Source organism: Tasmannia lanceolata, unplaced genomic scaffold (assembly GCF_043159265.1).
Source record: "Tasmannia lanceolata isolate RefF3 unplaced genomic scaffold, GAP_Taslan_0.1 ptg000006l, whole genome shotgun sequence".
NCBI classification, from domain to species: Eukaryota; Viridiplantae; Streptophyta; class Magnoliopsida; order Canellales; family Winteraceae; genus Tasmannia; species Tasmannia lanceolata.
This window is the reverse complement of record NW_027518683.1, coordinates 21,971,594-21,990,705: the sequence shown is the minus strand read 5'-3', so window position 1 is coordinate 21,990,705 and position 19,112 is coordinate 21,971,594. Positions and strand designations below refer to the sequence as shown.

Sequence of the window (19,112 nt, the reverse complement as noted above, 5' to 3'; positions counted from 1 at the left end):
CATTAGCCCCCCAAAAGCAGTTCAATTTAGAGTGACGAAGTTAGTCTCAATGGAGGTGAAACAACCTCTATATAAATATCCCTCCAGCACTATATCTGGAATTTCTAATTTCTCCAGGAATTCAGGAAGAAAGAAGTGAAAACTCACTAATCTATTGGATGATATAAACGATTAATTTTTGTAAGCATGGTGCTTGTTGTCTTTCTCTTATTCCAAGGAGTGCAAACAATCTGGCTGATTGCCTTGCCAAATCAGGAGCTTCTAAAGCTTGTTATGTTGAGGGGTTGACTCTACACTCTGGACACTAATTTTCGTCGGGTGAATCCTTAAATAGAACTATACTTCAAGATCCGACTAGAGTAAAAAATTACAAATCCATATTTGGGACCTACATAGATGTTCAAAAATCAGATTAGGATTGGGTGACTTACAAAAAGGCCCAATCATGTTTTGTTATTTGGTACAAGTTATAAGGCTATTTTACCTATTTTATATTTTTAGTGGGTATTTTATTTTAGCATAGTCTAATAGATTATAAGTGTAATTTAGTAATTTGGTAATAAATATGTAAAAATTCACTTCAGTAACTTTTGTAATTGTAGTAAAATTTGTATTTGGTTCCTGGACTTTGACAGATGGTTCGAAACCAAATAGAGTTGGATTCGAATGCCAAGGCTAGTATTAGAGGACTCTACCATTTGCAGTACCATACGAAATTGTGAAGTGGAGACTTCCCATTCTAGAGTTTCCAAAGTATTTCTACAACCTCTTGAAGCATTTCAAAGCCTTCCTTCTGCTGCTTTATCATTGTGTCTATGGTTATCTATTATTCTGCATAAATATAAACCAGTGCCTCGCAGACATGAAAATTCAAAGGTATTGCAGTTCTGTAGCCGTCTGTGTAGGCATCAGTAAATTTTCTAATAGGATTCATTGTATCTTGAAGGCAAATTTGCAATAACCCCGTGCACATCAATTTAACAGTTGTTGAGGGAGAATATATTGTTAAGAAATGGTACTAAAGTACCACGGCTTTCTCAATGGCTCTTCTCCATTCCCCACCATCATTTTCCAACATTGTTTCCGGATGAAATAAATCATTACAAGTGCCATTCAAATAAAAAAAGTCTACACAGAGGCCTTAACACTTCAACACATGGCCAAGGTTTAAAATTTTGATTTTGGTACCGGTTTCGGACTCCTGGAAAACCGAAATTTGGTAATTTGGTTCCAAATTCCGAAATTTCGGACCAAAATTCCGAAAATTTGTAACACTTAGTATTATTATTAAATAATGTCATTAAATTGAAATTTGATTTCGGTCAAAAATTTGGTAAATGGCGAAAAATTGAATTTCGGAAAATTTTGGTTTCGGTCCCCAACAAAATTTCGGATTTCGGTTGAAATTTAAAACCATGCACATGGCCACACTTCATTAATACACTAAGAAATATGGGGATGCTAGACTCAAGGGCGGCCTTGCAAAACTAGGATGAAAGGGCTCCCCTATTGGTTGCACATCATGGATGCCTGAGTTTAGCATTCCTCAAGAAAAATATCGTCACCTACAAATCAAGAGTAATAAGAGCAAAACAAAATGGGAAATGATATCTGCGCCAAGGTGTTTCGATAAACAAGCACTCCAGTTGTTCGTCGTGTAGTATTTAAAGGGTTTAAAGAGCTTTTTGAGAACCGTAATATCCTCTGAAATCCCTTTAAATACTACATGACAAACAAGTGGAGCGCTTGTTTATCGAAACACCTTGGCACATATATCATTTCCCAACAAAAAATAGTTGGAGCATCAAATCTTGGGGATGGAGCTATCACTTGGACAATGAACATGTTTAAAACAAAAATGCATCATGGGATTGGAAGTGCCCCTCATTCCAATGACAGGCATGCCTACCAAGAGTATTTGAAAATTTTAAAGAATAGTGGGATTTTTTCCACCTGTTGTGCAATAACAAGGACATAAGCGCACACATGCTACAAGACTCTTCAAGTTATTATTAGAATCCAATATATAGAAAAATGGTTGGTTGAACATTTCTCTCATGGGTCAGGATCCCTGTGTTGGAGTCTACTGTATAAACCACATATAAACCACAGGCAAACTACTTTCCCTGCAATTTTGGACAAAATTCACCTCTTGGTCATTTAGTCTCTCTACGTGCATGTTAACAAAAAAATGAAGCAGAAATGGTGAGAAAATGCTCAAGCGGTACTCAGCTCAACATCTGCAACGCACTTTAGCAACCAAAGCTTTGACAACGAACTACTCACATCCCTTCTCTCACCCACAAACTCATTTCCTTCCTGACTCCTCTCTTTACCCTCATAACTCTAATTTCAGTGCACCCACTCCTTTTGATTTCAGCACCCTTCTCTCTGCCTGTCCTGAATCAGCTTCTCTTTCCCTGGGAGAAAAGGCATACTCTACCATTGTCAAGCTCGGATCCTACTCCAATGTCTATATCGGAACCGCTCTCGTTACAATGTATTTCAAATGCGGTAAAATTTCAAATGCCCGCCAAGTGTTCGATGAAATGCCTGACAGGAATGTTGTCTCGTGGAATGCTCTTATCTCTGGCTATTCCTAGACCCAGTTCTCAAATCTGACATTTGAAATCTTCGCCGAGATGCTGGAGTTGGGAGTATATCCTACGCCATTCACATTCACTGAGATTTTGGTGGCTTGTTCACGATTAGAATCACCAGAGATGGGAATTCAGATACATTGCTTTGGTTTGAAATTTGGGTCTTGCTCTAATGTGGTGGTGGGGACGGCGTTGATGGACATGTACTCTAAGTGTTCGAGTTTGGATGATTCAAGGAAAGTGTTTGATGAAATGCCTGATAAAAATGTAGTTACTTGGACTTCTATGGTTACTGCGTATGCGCATTATGATCAACCTGATGAGGCGATGGTCTTGGTCAGAGAAATGCGGCGTTTTGGTGTTAGATTGAAGAAGGTAACTTACACCAGTCTTCTAAGTTCATTTTCCAGCTTAAAGATTTGGATCATGGGAAACAAGTCCATGGTCAGGTAATTCAAGAAGGGCTGGAGTGTGATACATATGTGGTAACTGCCCTTTTAACCATGTATTCAAAATGTGGTAGCATGGAGGATTTCTATAAAATTTGCCTAACTGGTTCGGCTAAGGATCAGATTTATTGCAATTTTATCATTGCGGGCTTGTCTCATTTGGGAAATGACTGGGAGGTCCTTCAACGGTTTGTGGAAATGAGTAGGGCAGGTGTAGACATGAACTTGTTTACATTCACGAGTGTTCTAAGATCAATTGGGATTCTTTCTGTTCTGGAAGAAGGTAAGCAAACCCATGCTTTGGTTTTCAAAACTGGGTATGCTTCAAATGTGCATGTCCAAAATGGGCTTGTTTCTATGTACGCAAGGTGCGGTGTGATTGATGATTCAAAGTGTGTTTTCTCGTTAATAAAAGCACCAGATTTGGTTTCATGGAATTCACTATTATCAGGTTGTGGCCAACATGGGTATGGTAGGGAGGCTGTTGAGTTATTTGAAGAACTGAAAAGAACGGGGATTAGACCTGATCATACCACCTTTCTGTGTCTACTCTCTGCTTATAGCCATGTAGGATTGCTTGATAAAGGACTTGAATACTTTGATTTGATGACACATGGTGATGTGGTGCTTGCTCCAAGAGTGGAACATTATGCTTGTGTAGTTGATCTTCTTGGTCGAGCGGGCTACCTTGATGAAGCGGAATCCTTCATCAAGAGTATGCCCATAAAACCCGGACCTTCAGTGTACCGAGCTTTGCTTAGTGCTGGAAAACTTCATGGGAATGTTGATATAGCAGAACATGCAGCAAAGTGTCTTTTACAGCTGAGCTCAACACATTCTAGTGCTTATGTGTTGCTATCAAATGTCTTTGCAGCAGGAGGTTGTTGGGATGATGCAGTTGGAGTGCGGAAACTTATGAGTGAAAAAGCTGTGAGGAAGACACCAGGTGTAGTTGGATTGAGGTTAATGATAATGGCTAGATGCCTGACAGACAAAGCTGGTTATTCATTCAGTGTGCCTTAGAAGTATTCACATGATTCTACTGTTTTATTGGTTCATGGGGATGGGAAAAGCATGACGCTAAGAGTTGGCAGTGGGATATGGCACAATAATGTTGTTCATTCAAAATCCGTTGAAGAATTATTATTCGAGCATGTCTGTTCTGGGGTCCTCTAATGGTGTGATCAATTCAGGAGAAGTTTTCAAGACGTTAGAAGTTAATGAAATCTTTTGATGGATTCATTCCATTGAGATGCGAGAGTAAATGGTTAGTGGGAATCTTAGACAATCCAATGAAATCGATATCTCCAGAAATGGATTGACTAGAAAAGTTCTATTTCAGGAGATATTGTCAAGGGACTATGAAGTCATGAAATGTTTTGTTAGACTTATTCAATTGAGATGTGGGAATAGATGGTGAATGAGAGTTTTAAAGAGCCCCATGAGATCAGGGGCTGTCTCCTGAAAAGGTAGTACTGGATAGAACTTTGATTTCCCAGGTAGCAAAGTTTTTAATGTCTGCCATCAGAGTCTCGGAGCACAAACTAATGGTTTTGTGAGACTAGCAACAAGGAAATAATAATGGAGGGTCAACATTCAAGATTTTTTTGGAAACTGGAACAAAAATCGGGGAAGAAATCCAAAGAAAGAAAGAGTGCAATGTGGTTTGATCCACAAGTATCAATCACGAAGCTGAATTTTGATGGTCGCTCATCGGTGAATCCGTGGCCAAACCAGTGTGGAGTAAGAGCACCTCTTGAAATGGGGAAAAGTCAGGTTGCTGGGGACCTTAGAGGCTGGGACATATACTCAACTCAACTCAACTAAGCCTTTGTCCCAAACTAGTTGGGGTCGGCAGGCTGGGACATATAAAGGGCGCCCAGTGCACGAGGCTGGGACATATCATGGACAAAATTATGGATATTGGTAGAAGATTAATTATGATTTTTCCCATGTATGAGAAAATGCAAATTATCTGTTTCTTGAATATTTATTTTGATCAATAAAAAAGGAAAAAAACTATCATATAATCCAGAATAGCTTCTCCGGTTTCCATCATAAAGCTTAATGAAGAGCTCAATTTTCTTTTTCAGTAGACTCCCTTAAATCCTATGGTTTGGGTATTTATAACTGTCTGAAATCTAAATATTTTGCAGCACAGATCTTGCAGCAATTTTCTTTGTACAGAACTGATTGTCATCTTCTCATGGTTTTTCCATTTAGAGTGGAAAAATATGATTCATCATGTATTCATTATGTCAGGATGTATTCATTTTGTGTAGCTGGCCACATACTCATAAGCATGCATTCAGGTGGGGATGTGTTTATGAATATTTATGTACCTAGTTGCAGTGAGAAGAGAGCTCAATACAAATATTGTAGTCAGAGATTGACGCCTGTAAGATCTTAATTCACATCTTTTTTCAGAACAGTAATTTCTTTTATTTCTGTTTAATCCACATATGATGCATGATGAACTTGATCTCTTTGCTGTTATTTTCGGTCCTGAATTTGGTTAACTGAATTCTGAGGGGAGGTGGCTGGAAGAAATGCAAACTTTCAAAAATTCCTGCTTTGGTGCGCCAAAGGCTACCTAATGTTTCTAATGGCATGTTCTTATTTTCTTTTACAGCCTCTACGGTATCTGAGACAAAGGTGCTTAAGATAGAATTAGTCTTGCAGAGGATGGCTGATGCCTTTGAAGAAATCCTAGTCCGAATTGTTTTAGTGTGGACAATGAAGGTATTATTATTATTAGGAAGGGAGATGATATTTTTACTCCCCCTTGCATTATGCACACGCTCCACTTATAACGTGATTTGTCGTAAAAAAAAAGCGTTGAAGTTTCCCACTTTTCACGTCAAATCACGCTATAAGGGGAGCGTGAGTGTAATGCAACGTGAGTGAAAATATCATCGCCTTATTAGAAATTGGAAACCATTTGCTATTAGTGAACATTAGATGTCTATCGCGGCACCAGAATAGTCCTCTGTCAAACCCAATTAAGCTAAATTTTGATGGAAGCTCAAAAGGTAGTTTCACTTCCGACCACCGTAGGTAAGCTTAGAATGTAATCCATGCCTGGTACACTTTTGTTGGAGAACGATTCTAGGAATGCTTTAAGAAGATCGCCGGATCTTGGAGAATAGCTGACTTTATCCTATAAGTATTGAATTTATCCAAAGAATTAGGCCCATCTCTCAAGCATACTCTGAGATCATTGAATGATTTGCTTGACGATCTTGCGACAGCCAGAGTAAGGGACAGCTCATCATCTAGGTTTCTCATGTATGCACCTTGTGTACCTCTTTAACTCTGTTTAACAATATTTCTCAACTCACTCTAAAAAAAAGAAGAGGGTATGCTTGATTGGAGTGGAGATCAAATGATCTTATATTTTCATATTTTGGTTCCCTTCTGAATTTCCAAAACTAAACAGAAGGAGAGCAGTTCGGTGGTGACGGCTTAAAGGAAAATGCTGAAGACAGCTACAGAAACCATGGAAATATCATAGAAACAAAGACAACCCAGTTATTAAATCTGTATCACATTTGTTATAAAGTACATACAGAAATACATCACAGAGGAAGATTAAGTCCTTGCCCAATATCTATTCCAATCATCTGGAGTATACCCTTATGAAGTATCTGAAACCGCAGATCAAAAATGAGAAAATAGCTAAATTAGAAGCAGAGGCTAAAACTAATGAGAACCAAGATTCTTATTTTCCTTGTTTAAATTGAATGAGGCAGTCAAAAAAGAACACTCACCAGCTCTACAAAGAATGTCCCAATAAGGCCAATCATACAGGCTCTAGAATTCCATATCTCTGCAGTGGTTGTGAATCCAAGAAAAGGGGCTGTGAGCTTTGGCACTACTTTTGGCAATTCCACCTGAAAATCTCAGACCCATTTGAAAATCTTTCCTTTTCCATATAAAAAAAGAAGAACCCATGATAGAAATTTGCAGAGAAATGTAGGAGAGATTGAGATACTTACTCCTGCTGGAAGCTTTGCAGCTCTGACTTTGAATAAGACGGGCTTGTGTTGGATTTGGCTTCGATTGAACTTGTTAGCAAGGAATTGATTGTGGGTGGGAAGAGATGGATTTAGAGGCCTAACAGGTATGAGAGAGGATGAAGAAATGACTGGTAAGATAGCCATTGTTGTGTTCCTGATAGAGCACCAGTAGCCGTTGCTTTTCTCTCTTCAACACCTTATCTTCTTATTTGGAGTGGTAGATGTTACAATACGCTAGGGTGAGTACTGCGCACCTTAAAGGCCCTGTTTGGATTGCAGGATTTTTTTGGAAAAAGATGGAAAGGAATATTTTTTCCCAATTTTCAGGATTTTCAATTGTTTGATTACATAAGGTACAAAATTAACCTGAAGTCCTGAACCACCATGTACAAGTTTTATTCACAAGGAACTTTATAATGATGACCTTAAAATTTATCATTTGCCCCTAAATTGTGGCAACAAAAAAAATTCCTAGGAAAAGTTTTTCCTCAAGAAATATTTTTCTTGCAATCCAAACAAGGATAGTGTGGGCCCCATATAGTCGACTGGGTCTACGCTACATAAAGTCCGACCATATTCGTAATGACACGTGTCGACAGCAGAGAATAAGGATTCCTTCTTTCTCACGTGGATAATTGGAGCCCACAAACTTTTGTGGTCTAGGCATGTGGACGTCTGTCTTAGTGACATGTGGCGGGTTCGTGATTGAGATGCAACGAGAAGCGAGGGTTCTTCTTCTTCTTCTTCTTCATCATCATCTTCTTCTTCTTCTTCTTCTTTCTCAACTTCTTAGTGTAGGGATTAAAACCAAGAGAAAATTTTTCAAGCTCCCGAAGGTATGGCCCAAATCGATGGCTTGAAAATTCCCACCGGAGAACGAACTCTCTCTGGTAATCAAACTCTATCTATCTCTCTAGTACATGCAATGTTGTAAATCTTTTGTACATTAATCAAAACTACACTAATAGAATCAAAATGTGTTATGCTTACGATAGTACGTTAGATGATTCAGCAGGGAATATGAATCTCTCAAACTTTTGTTTAAACGAAATGTAATATATATAGTTTTGTGGGTTCTGCATGTGAAGGTGGAAATGATGAGCACGGGCGGTGTCAGTCGCCCATGTCGCCTTCGTTCGGGAAGAGCTACGATCATGAAGAAGATCAAAATCACCATGTGAAGAAATCTGTTTTGGCGAGGGTGAAGGACAAAGCTAAGAAGTGGAGGCAGACACTCATTAAGAAGAAACACGGGCATGATGGAGGGAACACCACGCCTGCTTGGGGTGTTAACTTAGAGGAAGATGATGATGAAGAGGATCCTGAGTACCATGGAGCTCCTAGTAATTTCCATCTCTTTTTTATTTATTTTCCTTCAAAGTGAGTGTCATTATCAATGCATGCCCATTTATTTCTATCATTTCGGGGGAAAAAAAAAATGTATGGCCATCCACTTACCGATGAGGGTTAAGGACCAGTTCGACGGTCTCCTAGTTCCGACATTGAAATTGTAGAGGTTGTTGGGGTTCCACGCGAAAGCAAAGATCCCACTTTGGAAAAGTAAATGGATGTGGAAGGGCTTATAAGGACTTGGGCACCGTCCTCATATTGGCTAACTTTTAAGGGTAAGTTCTACCTGAGTCTCAACAAGTGGTATCAGCGTCGGGGTGTGGTAACCTTGGTGTATCCTCGAGTTTCCTCAGGAAAGATCTCGTAGTTCCCATGTTTCTTCCACATGGAAGGGGAGATTGTTGGGGGTTCTACAGGAAAGCAAAGATCCCACGTCAGAGAAGTGAATGGATATTGAAGGGCTTATAAGGGTGACTTTTACCTGGGTCACAATATAGGAACCCACAGCTTCATCCAATAATAAAGAATGGATAACTGGGTCACATAAGGGAGATTATAACCTTTTGCAAGGGGGCTAACGTGGATTGGTAGGGCTCAAATTTATGAGCGCCCAAAAAAAATTCTAAAATTAGATTTTACAGTAATTATGTCTCTCATTCACTTTAGGGTGTGGGTGCATCGCCGGTGTGCATGCCTTTTTACTAGTTGTACGTAACATAGGTACGGATGCAACTTGGGTCGGGCTCAACCCGATTTTGGCATGGGTTAGGTTATCATTTCCACAGGTTGGCTTGGGCTAGCATTGACAAAAGCCAACCTGATTTAATTTCGAGTTGGGTTAGGGTTGATGCCGTAGCGACCCAACCGAACCCGGCCTCCGTCCTCTAATTTGATCGAGATTTTCTTTGGGTTATTGTATTTTCTGTTTGGCCCTAGGTGAACCCGAACCCAACCTGAGTCAATCCGACCTGATTTTGGGTTAGATAGGTTGGGTTAGGGTTGAGAGATTCAGAGGCGGGTTCCATTAGGGTTGACCATCCTCAACCTAAGGCTCGGGTTGGGTAGGGTTGAGGGAATGCTATCTCGGGTTAGGTTACGGTTGGCCTTAACCTCATCCAACCCAATCTAAGTTGCACCCCTAAACTCAGGTCGGACCCGAAGGAAGCAGCTTTCCTCTCTAATAGAGTAGTGTCAATATTAGAAAAGGGGAGTGCATATAATTGCAAACTGTTATTAATTGCAACATATTTGATATTAACACGCCTTTTGCATGCTTCTCCTTCTACTGATTTTCTTGCGCTTCAGTGTATGAGTCGGAGATGGCACCGGACGGATACAAAGAGACGGCGATGCAGCACAACACAACACCCCCTATAGTGGCCGAGAAGCATGTCCTCGAGCCCAAGGCCGTCCGAGAAGAACAAACCCAAAAGAATGGTGGGAAGACACTGACGGAGACCGTGACCGACATTCTGGTGCCAGCATACACCATGGTTTCCGAAGCGACGCATATGATAGCAGGCAAGATCCAAGGGCCACCAGTTGCCACCACGGCAACAACTAAACCAAATACTATCAATGAGCAAGTTTACGATAAAGGGGTTTCAGTAAAGGAATATCTGATGCAGAAGCTTGAGCCAGGAGAGGAAGAGAGGGCACTTTCTCAGGTGATTTCAGAGGTTATGAGTCCCAAGAGTTCCGGTACCGGCGGAGAGATTGGCGTGGTGGAGAAGGTAAAAGAAGCTGTCTCTTCCTTGCTATCGGCACCAACACCGGCCCCGGCAAAAGCACCTCCACCGGCACTGGTTCCAGCACTGTCACTGGCACCGGCACTGTCACCACCTTCGCCGGTACCCGTCTCGACAAATCCTCACGCAGGTATAATTTTCTCCTTGAATAATTCAGTAGAACCCGAGCTCGGTGTAGTGGGTCCCACCTTTGATTCATCTTATGGCCCAGAAATCAAGCCAATCATCCAGTAATGTGTGTAGTTTTCGGCCTTCCATCTTCAATATAAAATGGTACACGTGATTAGATGCTAGGATTTGAGCCGTAAGAGAGATCCAATGTAAGGGCTTTGTATCAAGTGGACGGTTAGGATCAATCAAATGTGGGATCCACAATTTCATAGCAGCGGCGGTGCATTGTATTACACTGAGGTCGGACCCCACTTAAGTCTTCTTAAGGTTGCATATCTTTTCACTAATTCATGAGAAATGATCCGTACATGCAATTACTCTCCCAAATTTTGGTGTATGCACAACCCCCCTTTCGCGGGAATCTCCGACCGCGCCTCGTCCCTACCTCAAGGAAAATTCTTCGTCCTGCAGGGAAAAATCTAATCCATGTCCCCGACGGGGATCAATTACTTGTGCCACATTCACAAAAAAGGCAATAAAGAGAGCTTCAATCCCCATGACACACAATTAATACAATGAAAATGACCAAATCCACGGTCATTTCCATTGTTGTCATTATTTTCTAGGCGGGATTCTGTTTTCAAAGTGTTTTCCATTATTAAATACGAATCCACAGTTCCAAACTAAAATATAACACTTTACGTAAAGACAACCACTTATATCTTTCAAGATTTTCATTTCAAACATGATAATGGTCAAACCATTACATTAAAAAAAAAAAAAAAAGAATTACATAAGCATTGTTCAATAGTAATAGCCTCAATTGGGGTTACTAAATATACAAATAAATATAACTTATTTTCGTAATATTAAAGATATATAGGAATATTTATGTAATTTTATAGACACGGATTACACGGCAGGACGAGGCCAGAGCCATCGCTATCCCCGCCTCCTCCCCTCTTCGGGTAATTTTTTTAATCCCCTTCCCCGCTTAAATTGGGGAATACCAACCCTGCGCGGGGCGGGGTGGTCCCCTTTTCGGCGGGTTTAATTGCTATCCGCCTAGGCGAGCCAGAAAATAAAATTAAAAGAAAAATAGATGAGTAAAAATAAATGGGTTGAAAAAATAGAAATTAAGAGAGAGATTAATATACTCAAACATTTTGATCTTTTCATGTTGTTGATATGGAGGTTAATATTTGTAGAAATCGTTGAAGAGACGCATGGAAGGATACTCCAAACCAACTGAGAGCAAGCAAAGCCTTCTCTAAATCTTGAGAAATTAAGAAAGGTATGGTCTTGTCTTCTTAAGAGTTCAATTTGTCTATGCACTAATATAATATTTAGGTTCAGATCTTTTTGTAATCCAAGAAAAGAATGCTTTTCTTGTTTGGAAAATGTAATTTTATTGTATTACCCACCGATTTTTTTGGAATGGTGTATTACCCAACAATTTATTTCAATAATAAACAGATTTTGTGATTCTTAAACAAGATTTAAGTGTATTATGTGAATGTATGCATACCTACCACTGTATAATAAAGGCTACAAGTCAATTCATCCAATTAAATCGGTGGAATATTTAGCTGCGTCAATGAATTACAAAGGCCATGTTTGGCAACCATGAATTTTTGTGGAAAACACTTCCAACATGGGATTTCGTTTGGAAAATAAAGATGAAAATGAATTTTTGTGGAAAACACTTCCTAACATAGGATTTCGTTTGGAAAATAAAGAAGAACATGGAATTGACTGACGATGCACAGTTTTTTTTTTCTTTTTTTTTTCTGCATTTCATTGGGATAGTAGCTCACTTCCTTGTCTTTATCTTCCAAATGAAATCCGGTTTTGCTAACAGTCCTCAATTTTTATTCATGAAACATTTAGGGTGTGTTCTGCAAGGCTTCTCATTCTTGCCAAATAAAACGGGCAGAAACGGAGCGATGAGAATCTATGGAACGAGGTGGAAATGGGATTTGGGTGTAAAACGAGCGATGAGAATATGTGAATGTAACCAAATAAAACGAGTCCCTCCGCATAATCCCATCTTTTTAGGGTGTAAAACGCGTAAAAGTTAAGAAAATTTAAAATTTAGAAACAGGCTTGGTGGGCCGGTTGAGCCGAGGTGGAAATGGTTGAATTTTAATAGTCGAGGTGGAAATGGTTGAATTTTGGTGTTTGCCTTTTGTACACTTTTTCAGCAAAGATTATCCCCAAAAACCTTTTGGAGCATTGAATGCAATGAATAGAGATCGAGTAGGTTCAAGACCATGACAATTCTTTTCCTCCGCAATTCCATTGTATTGTGGAATATCAGCGTATGACAAACTTATGAAACTCTGCTTATAAGGTGGGTCACAAGGGTCTTGTGTGGAGATCATAATGGACAGTTACTTGGGTTTGGGTGTTGCTGTCAGTCTTAAGAAAAAATCTCAAGGGACAAGAATAGAGAGGCTAGCCATTGTAAATTGGTGGGTAAAATTTGTACACACTCTATAGTTGTTAAAAGATCAGACCTTATGGAAGCCTCAAATTATTTTCCGTGAAAGAAAAGTGTCAAAAACTATTGGCCCACGGTGGATTGCACCTCCTGACGGATTTTATAAGTTAAATTTTGATGGAAGCTCGTTGGGAAATCCAGGCCCGGGTGGAATCGGGGGCGCGCTACGTGACACAAATGGGGTAGTCATCATGACTTACTCAGAGCCGGTTGGGTTGTGTGATGCAAATGAGGCTGAGGTAAAATCATTACTCTTCGGGCTGAGATGGTATAAGTCTCACAATATGGGTCCTCTGATGGTAGAAGGGGACTTCACAAATGTTATTGCGTGGGCTGAGGGCAGACGTGCTGGGCCATGGAGACTAGCTAGCACGGTGGAATAGATTAGAGACCTTGTTCGAGATATCCGCCCATCGTTAACGCATAGGAGACGGACATCAAATTCAATGGCGGACGTTTTAGCAAAGGTGGGTGCAATCCGATCAGACACGGAAATATCTTTTAACGATATCACGGGGATTACATAAGATTATAGTCTTGCTTTTTGTGTACAGTTACAGGACAGCTTGTCCCGTGTGTCAATTTGTGAATTTTTTAAAGATAAAATGAAATAGTTATCTTCTCAAAAAAAAGAAAAAAAAAAAAAGAGAAGAAAAGAAAAAGGGATTCCGTAGGAAGCATTGCATAAAGCATTTCGCGGAACGTCTGTTGCATGAAAGAGCAGCTGCATAGGCTCACTTTTCAAACAGATTTTTTTATTATTCAAGAGGTGGCTGCTCTCTCATGCAAGAGAGGTTCCACGGAATGCCTTTTGCGATGGATCCTAGCAAATCCCTTGTTAAAAATAACAGAATAAGGTGTTTTACATATAGACAGGTCTCTCTCTCTCTCTACAACTATGCAATTTTAAGTCATGAAAACCAAACCACAATTAGTAAGATTTCTAATTTCAGCTAAACAAATAAGCTTGGATAGTAATAATCAAACAAAGCTATACATTAGAAGTCAAGAATCCAGGCTTATGCACCTTTACCAACCCACAATATGTGAAATTTTAATGCATAGAAGCTAAATATATGCACAAATTGAAAATGAGTAGATCTATAGATACAGAATCTAGGATGCTCCATGGTGTAAATATCCTAAACACCGTCCCTTAAGAGACTGGATGCTTGGAGGTAGAGTCATCAACTGTAACAGCATCCCTTCTGCAGCTTTCGCTGTCTTCCCTCTTTCGCTTCTTTGGATTCGAGCCCACGAAGAAAGCAGAATCGACGCAGCAATCAAATATGTTATGTAGTTCCAAAGCCATAACTGTATCTGGGCTGGAAGGACAATTGGAGAGGCCAGAAACTAAAAAACTGCATAAAGGGTCTGCCACATGCTCTTCCATTGCATTGTGGCACTTGTCTATCTCCTCCTAAGATCATTAAAACTACAATAATAACGGAAGAAACAGCAAAATAATTTCATGTTCATGAAAAACATTTAGAATTTAGAGGTCTTTACCATATATTCGAACGGAAAGAGATTGCCAAGATCGAAGAGATGAGTATTTGATCTTGACGGTAGTAATTCTTCAACACTGCATCGGAAGGCCGATACGGCCACTGTACATGGCCTGAATTCACTGAATTTCGGGTCTGCAGTATTGGGGTTTTTAATCATTGTTTAAGAATGTATTGTGATCTTCACAAAATGATATATAAATGGGTGCTTCTAACCATGGTTTTAAATTTCAACCGAAATCCGATTTCGAGTATCGGTCGAGACTGAAACTGAAATCGGTAATACCCGAAACAGCTATTTATTTCGGCTGAAATTTCAAAATTCCGGTCAAAATTTCGTTTATCCTGAAATTTCGGCTGAAATGACTGAAATTTAAATTTGGTCAATATTCTGTACGAGATAAAATAGCCGTTTACTTGATTTCGATGAATTTCGGCCGAATTTTCGGTTTCAGTGAGGACCGAAACGCACTCTACACCGAAATTTGAAACCATGCTTCTAACATGCACCTATATGAGCTGTTTATCTGGTTGGCCCCACATTGAATTGCTCTTTGGACGATTAGAATCGCCCGATCTGATGGATTTTTATGGATAGACAAGTGAACATATAGGATCAATCAATGATGGGGGCCCACCAAATCATATTGCAACGTAGTGATTGGACCACCACTGGCGCATGTTAGTGGTGGGGGCATTTATATAAAGAATACCTGAGAGAGCTGAAAGGAGCAGCTCCTTCATGCGAGCAGTTAAAGCGACGTGGAGAGGCTGAGGAAGGAGGGAATCAAGGTGCCACGTCAGCAAATCCACGTAGGAATAGGGCGTCACACAGCTGAGGCGCCATCCCAGGGCCATCATTAGAGTTAATTCCATCCGTTGGATCATGCATGGATGGAACGAATGGTCGAGATCCTCCATCTTTCAACAACCACCCAAGAGATTATTAGCCCAGAAATTGACGTAAATGCCCCTGCATATGTTAATAGTTTCCTTTGTTTTATTGCGATATATTGCTCTTTTTAAGACTATAGCAGGGCATTACCAGAGGCTTCTTGGTCATTTCCAGAGTCTTTTTAGTTAATTTTATGGGATCTACGAAAATGTAAATATTGTTACTTAAAATTCAAATTTTCTTTTGGAAATGGTAAAATCTAAACAAAAAATTGTTTTAATTGAATGAAATGTGTCATTAATAATTAAGGAAAGTTTACTAATCCTTAGCATTCTATATTATTTCTATAAGCTATTTCATTTAAATTTCAAGGGCGATGATATTCTCACCCCCTCGCAGTACGCATTCGTCCCTTTATAACGTGATTTGACGTCAAAAAGCGTTAAAATTGCCCACTGTTCAGGTTATAAGGGGGCGAATGCGTACTGCAGAGGGGTGAAAATATCATCTCCCAATTTAATTATACAATCTAATTAAAAATGGAAATGAAAAACAGAGAAAATCAAATGGGTAGGTAAAATAAGAGCTCAATCCAATTATTTTCTAAAGAAAGAAAAGAAAAGAAAAGAAAATAAACCCACCTGAAATTCAATCAGTGGAGGGATGAAGACCTCATTAGACTTGGCAGCAATGGATAGACATGCAACAGACAGCAATTCAATCATCCAGTATTTCCATTTCTGCAAAATTTATTAAATTATCAACAAGATCATGAAGAAAGAAAAAAAGAAGAAGAAAAGCCAATATATATAGTAGTCGATCCTTACCTTACTTCGGTTCAATGAAATAAATCGATCAAGAAAATTCACTGCCTCAAATACCACCCCTAACGAGAAATTCAACCGATAATGAGTCTGAAATTAACAAATTCAATAAAGAAAAAAAATTATTATTTTCTTCATTTTATTATATATAGATATAGAAATTAAGAAAAATGAAGAACCCATTATCAAAGCAGCTAACCTTGATAATCCATCCTATGGCTCTTAACCTAGCATCCACCAAATCCGACGATTGAAGATGATCCACGTAAGAAGCTCCCAGAAGATAATAATTCTCCTTATTCAGACAAACCTCAAGAGCCTTGTCTCGTTCTTCTCTCGTGGTGTAGTAAAACCAACTATTGGGTACGTCTAGAAAACGCTCACGATAGCAACATGTTTGTGAAGGGCTTGTGAATAACAGCTTTTCTTCACATAACAGACTGTTCTCCATTTCTTGGGACTTGGTGCGCATTTCACCCACCTCTCTCTCTCTCTCTATATGTCTGTGTTTCTCTCTCTAACACTGTAGATTACTGGAGAGGCATTGAATGGCAGGAGAAAGAAGAGAAACAAAAATCGTCTGACATGAAAATCTGAATACCAGTACGTTCATTTCCTTCATGTTTTTCTTCTTCTTTTCCTTAGAAACCAAAAGACGTGGTGCAAATAGTGGAGTGGTGGGGAGTCTGTTATAACTTATAGTATAAGTTGTATGTGGCAAAATCTAACCATGGGGTAGAGTTAGGGTTAGGGTTAGGGTTAGGGTTAGGGTTAGGGCTTTTAAAAAAGGAGGCGGGGACTCATGAAAGGTAAATGAGGGCAGTTTTATTTTAACTGAAGTGATGAACCAATTGCGTGAGGACACGAGGATGAGGGTGTATGAGTCTTAAATAGGGAGTGCCATGTCAGCAACACTTGGATGGGGCCCAGTCTTGTTAAGGGGTTTTGAGATTGGATTTTTATGTTTCCCACGTTTCGTGTATTAAATAAGGGAGGAGCGTGGGTTACGTAAAAGCCGCATGTCGTGTGATTTACAGCGTTACGGTATTAAATGGAAACATGCATGGTGTCGTGGCAATATTTAGAGCCATAAGATTATATGGAGGGTTCGGATTGATTGCCATGTCACAAATAGTGTTTCAATGTTTTTAGAGAGTAGGTGGAGAGTGTAGGGGTGCAACTCGGGGTGGGTTGGATAGGGTTGAGGCCAACCCTAGTCTAACACGAAATAGCATTGCCTCGATCCTAAACCAAACCAACTTGAGCCTCGGGTTGACATGGTCAACCCTAACCCAAGTTGTGTCTAAATCTCTCCACCCTAACCTGACCATCTAACCTGTCTTTTAGAAATCGAGTTGGGTTGAGTCGCGTTGGGTTCAGGTGAGCCAAAGGCAAAAAAAAAAAAAAAAAAAAAAAAAAAGAAATACAAAAAAACATAACCTTTAGATTTTTACACTCGCGATGAAATTAGAAGATGAAAGGTCGATCAGGTTGCCCAAGGCATCAACCCTAATTCAACATGCAATTAAATCGGGTTTGCAAAAAGCAAACCCTAAGTAACCCAACCCAACCCAACCCATGAGCCAAAATCAGTTTGGACCATTGGGTTAGGGTTGAGCCTGGCCCAAGCTGCATCTTGTACCCAGAATAAGGTGTTTTTTTATCATTTTGAACAGAAGAAAGTGTTCCTACGCAGCTGCCTCCCTGCACTTAAGTGGCTTAAAAAGCCTCCCATTGGTTCGTATAGCGGGTCCACCTTTATGGGTCCACAAAAAGTGACCTATGGGAGGCTTTATAAGCCACTTAAGCGCGGGGAGCTTCCTGTGCAGCTGCGCAGGAACACTTTTCTCTTTTAAATATCGTATAAACTTATTTTGATTTAGTTTGTATAGCTTCTTATTGGGCTAGGCAAATGTTGCAATAATTCAGGAAATAGTTAACCTCCTCCCCCCGCCCAACAGCGCACACAACCGTTTTCGTGAGAATGGTTCACTGCTTAAATTCATCCCTTTAAAGTTTTTCTTTGCCTTTAAAATTTAACGAATAACGAGTGTGGGGAGGGGGGATGTCATTTCCTAAAAGAAAAAAATGCCCATGTGTTTTCTATCTACCCCACGTATATCATATGTAAATACTTATTTTTCTAAGAGAATGTTAGTCACTTTTTACAATCAATGGTCAAAAAGCAATTTTTGGGTCATGTATGTGACCAATATACTTCGTTCCATCATAAACAGGCATTCTATGCGTGAGATGAATAATTACAAAAATTAATGATTTACAGTGTGCTCTCAGCGTTTCTCATTCTCCTCTTTTTAGACAGGGTGAAACAGGCAGCAACGAATTGACTGGAGCGATCCCCCCCTCTTCGCTTCTCGAATTCTAACAGTTTAGGGACTCGGATTTAGGGATTTAGAGAAAAGGACAAATGAGGTTGGGGTTGGGAAACACAATTCCCAATTTTTCTTCAAAATTTTCTTTCTCGACGATAAAAAGGTGGAAAAGCACGACGCAAATGGCGGAAAGGCACCATATAAAAATTCTTGTTTTTTTTAACCCTTTTGGGCATGGAAGTTCATGTGATAGGTACCTAGAAAATAGAAAATGGAAAAAGAATTGATGGTTCGTTCGGGAGAACCAGTCCCTCTTATAGAGCACGAAATTTGGTTGAATCTTCTCTGCCTTTTTCACGTTAAGAGATGAGAGCATATAAAGATCTACAATATTCTCAAATTCCACCACAAACTCTACAACCAATCAGAATAAAGGATAAATAAAAGAAAACTAAAAGATAAATATACAAGGAGGAATTCTAGACTGAAGGGAGCCCTTACAAAAAAGAGGTGAAATGGCTCTCCTATTGGCTACACATCACCATCATGCATTAATAACGGCTGAAAAGTCAAACATGATAGTGATGTGCAGCCAATAGGGGAGCCCTTTCACCTCTTTTTTGCAAGGGCTCCCTTCAGTTTACACTTCCTCATATAAAAGATAACTAAAACTAACAAGCCAAGAGAGATACAGACTAGGATGGGAATTGATCAGTCGCCCATGTTTTGTAGTAATCCTTTGATTTAAAAATGGTATAAAAAGATTAGTTTT

General features: G+C 39.6%; 3 protein-coding genes and 1 pseudogene across 4 annotated transcripts; 2 read left to right on the top strand and 2 right to left on the bottom strand.

Annotated features, from left to right (window-relative positions):
- The first annotated feature begins 1,757 nt into the window (after nucleotides 1–1,757).
- LOC143878498 (pentatricopeptide repeat-containing protein At4g13650 pseudogene) lies at nucleotides 1,758–5,141 on the top strand (annotated as a pseudogene).
- Nucleotides 5,142–6,538: 1,397 nt separating this feature from the next.
- Nucleotides 6,539–7,298, bottom strand: OHP (one helix protein). The gene is made up of 3 exons (XM_077380772.1): nucleotides 7,048–7,298; nucleotides 6,820–6,942; nucleotides 6,539–6,696 (listed from the first exon to the last, which is right to left on the bottom strand). The coding sequence occupies exons 1-3, from the start codon at nucleotides 7,210–7,212 to the stop codon at nucleotides 6,628–6,630; spliced, it is 357 nt and encodes a 118-aa protein (XP_077236887.1). The 5' UTR covers nucleotides 7,213–7,298; the 3' UTR covers nucleotides 6,539–6,627.
- Nucleotides 7,299–7,824: 526 nt separating this feature from the next.
- LOC143878495 (uncharacterized) lies at nucleotides 7,825–11,773 on the top strand. Its single transcript, XM_077380771.1, has 4 exons — nucleotides 7,825–7,958; nucleotides 8,157–8,411; nucleotides 9,724–10,296; nucleotides 11,486–11,773. The coding sequence occupies exons 1-4, from the start codon at nucleotides 7,907–7,909 to the stop codon at nucleotides 11,527–11,529; spliced, it is 924 nt and encodes a 307-aa protein (XP_077236886.1). The 5' UTR covers nucleotides 7,825–7,906; the 3' UTR covers nucleotides 11,530–11,773.
- A 1,963-nt stretch (nucleotides 11,774–13,736) lies between these two features.
- LOC143878494 (putative cyclin-D7-1) lies at nucleotides 13,737–16,659 on the bottom strand. Of its 2 annotated transcripts, none has more exons than XM_077380769.1 (6): nucleotides 16,207–16,659; nucleotides 16,011–16,097; nucleotides 15,825–15,923; nucleotides 15,002–15,209; nucleotides 14,290–14,423; nucleotides 13,737–14,200 (listed from the first exon to the last, which is right to left on the bottom strand). In XM_077380769.1, exons 1-6 carry the CDS (start codon nucleotides 16,477–16,479, stop codon nucleotides 13,937–13,939), a joined length of 1,065 nt encoding a protein of 354 aa, XP_077236884.1. In that variant the 5' UTR covers nucleotides 16,480–16,659; the 3' UTR covers nucleotides 13,737–13,936. The 2 variants fall into 2 exon arrangements, with proteins under 2 accessions (XP_077236884.1, XP_077236885.1); XM_077380770.1 differs by having other exon boundaries at nucleotides 13,938–14,105.
- Nucleotides 16,660–19,112: the final 2,453 nt, after the last annotated feature.

Bases quoted from the DNA above. Each gene is read 5' to 3' on its own strand.
- OHP (XM_077380772.1), bottom strand. From the start codon at position 7,212: ATGGCTATCTTACCAGTCATTTCTTCATCCTCTCTCATACCTGTTAGG. The intron at 6,943-7,047 runs GTAAGTATCTCA...TGAGATTTTCAG, and splicing joins CTGCAAAGCTTCCAGCAGGA to GTGGAATTGCCAAAAGTAGT. The intron at 6,697-6,819 runs GTGAGTGTTCTT...CTGCGGTTTCAG, and splicing joins GGACATTCTTTGTAGAGCTG to ATACTTCATAAGGGTATACT.
- LOC143878495 (XM_077380771.1), top strand. From the start codon at position 7,907: ATGGCCCAAATCGATGGCTTGAAAATTCCCACCGGAGAACGAACTCTC. The intron at 7,959-8,156 runs GTAATCAAACTC...CTGCATGTGAAG, and splicing joins CGGAGAACGAACTCTCTCTG to GTGGAAATGATGAGCACGGG. The intron at 8,412-9,723 runs GTAATTTCCATC...CTTGCGCTTCAG, and splicing joins TGAGTACCATGGAGCTCCTA to TGTATGAGTCGGAGATGGCA.
- LOC143878494 (XM_077380769.1), bottom strand. From the start codon at position 16,479: ATGCGCACCAAGTCCCAAGAAATGGAGAACAGTCTGTTATGTGAAGAA. The intron at 15,924-16,010 runs GTAAGGATCGAC...TAAATTTTGCAG, and splicing joins TTTCATTGAACCGAAGTAAG to AAATGGAAATACTGGATGAT. The intron at 15,210-15,824 runs GTGGGTTTATTT...GGTTGTTGAAAG, and splicing joins CTCCACTGATTGAATTTCAG to ATGGAGGATCTCGACCATTC.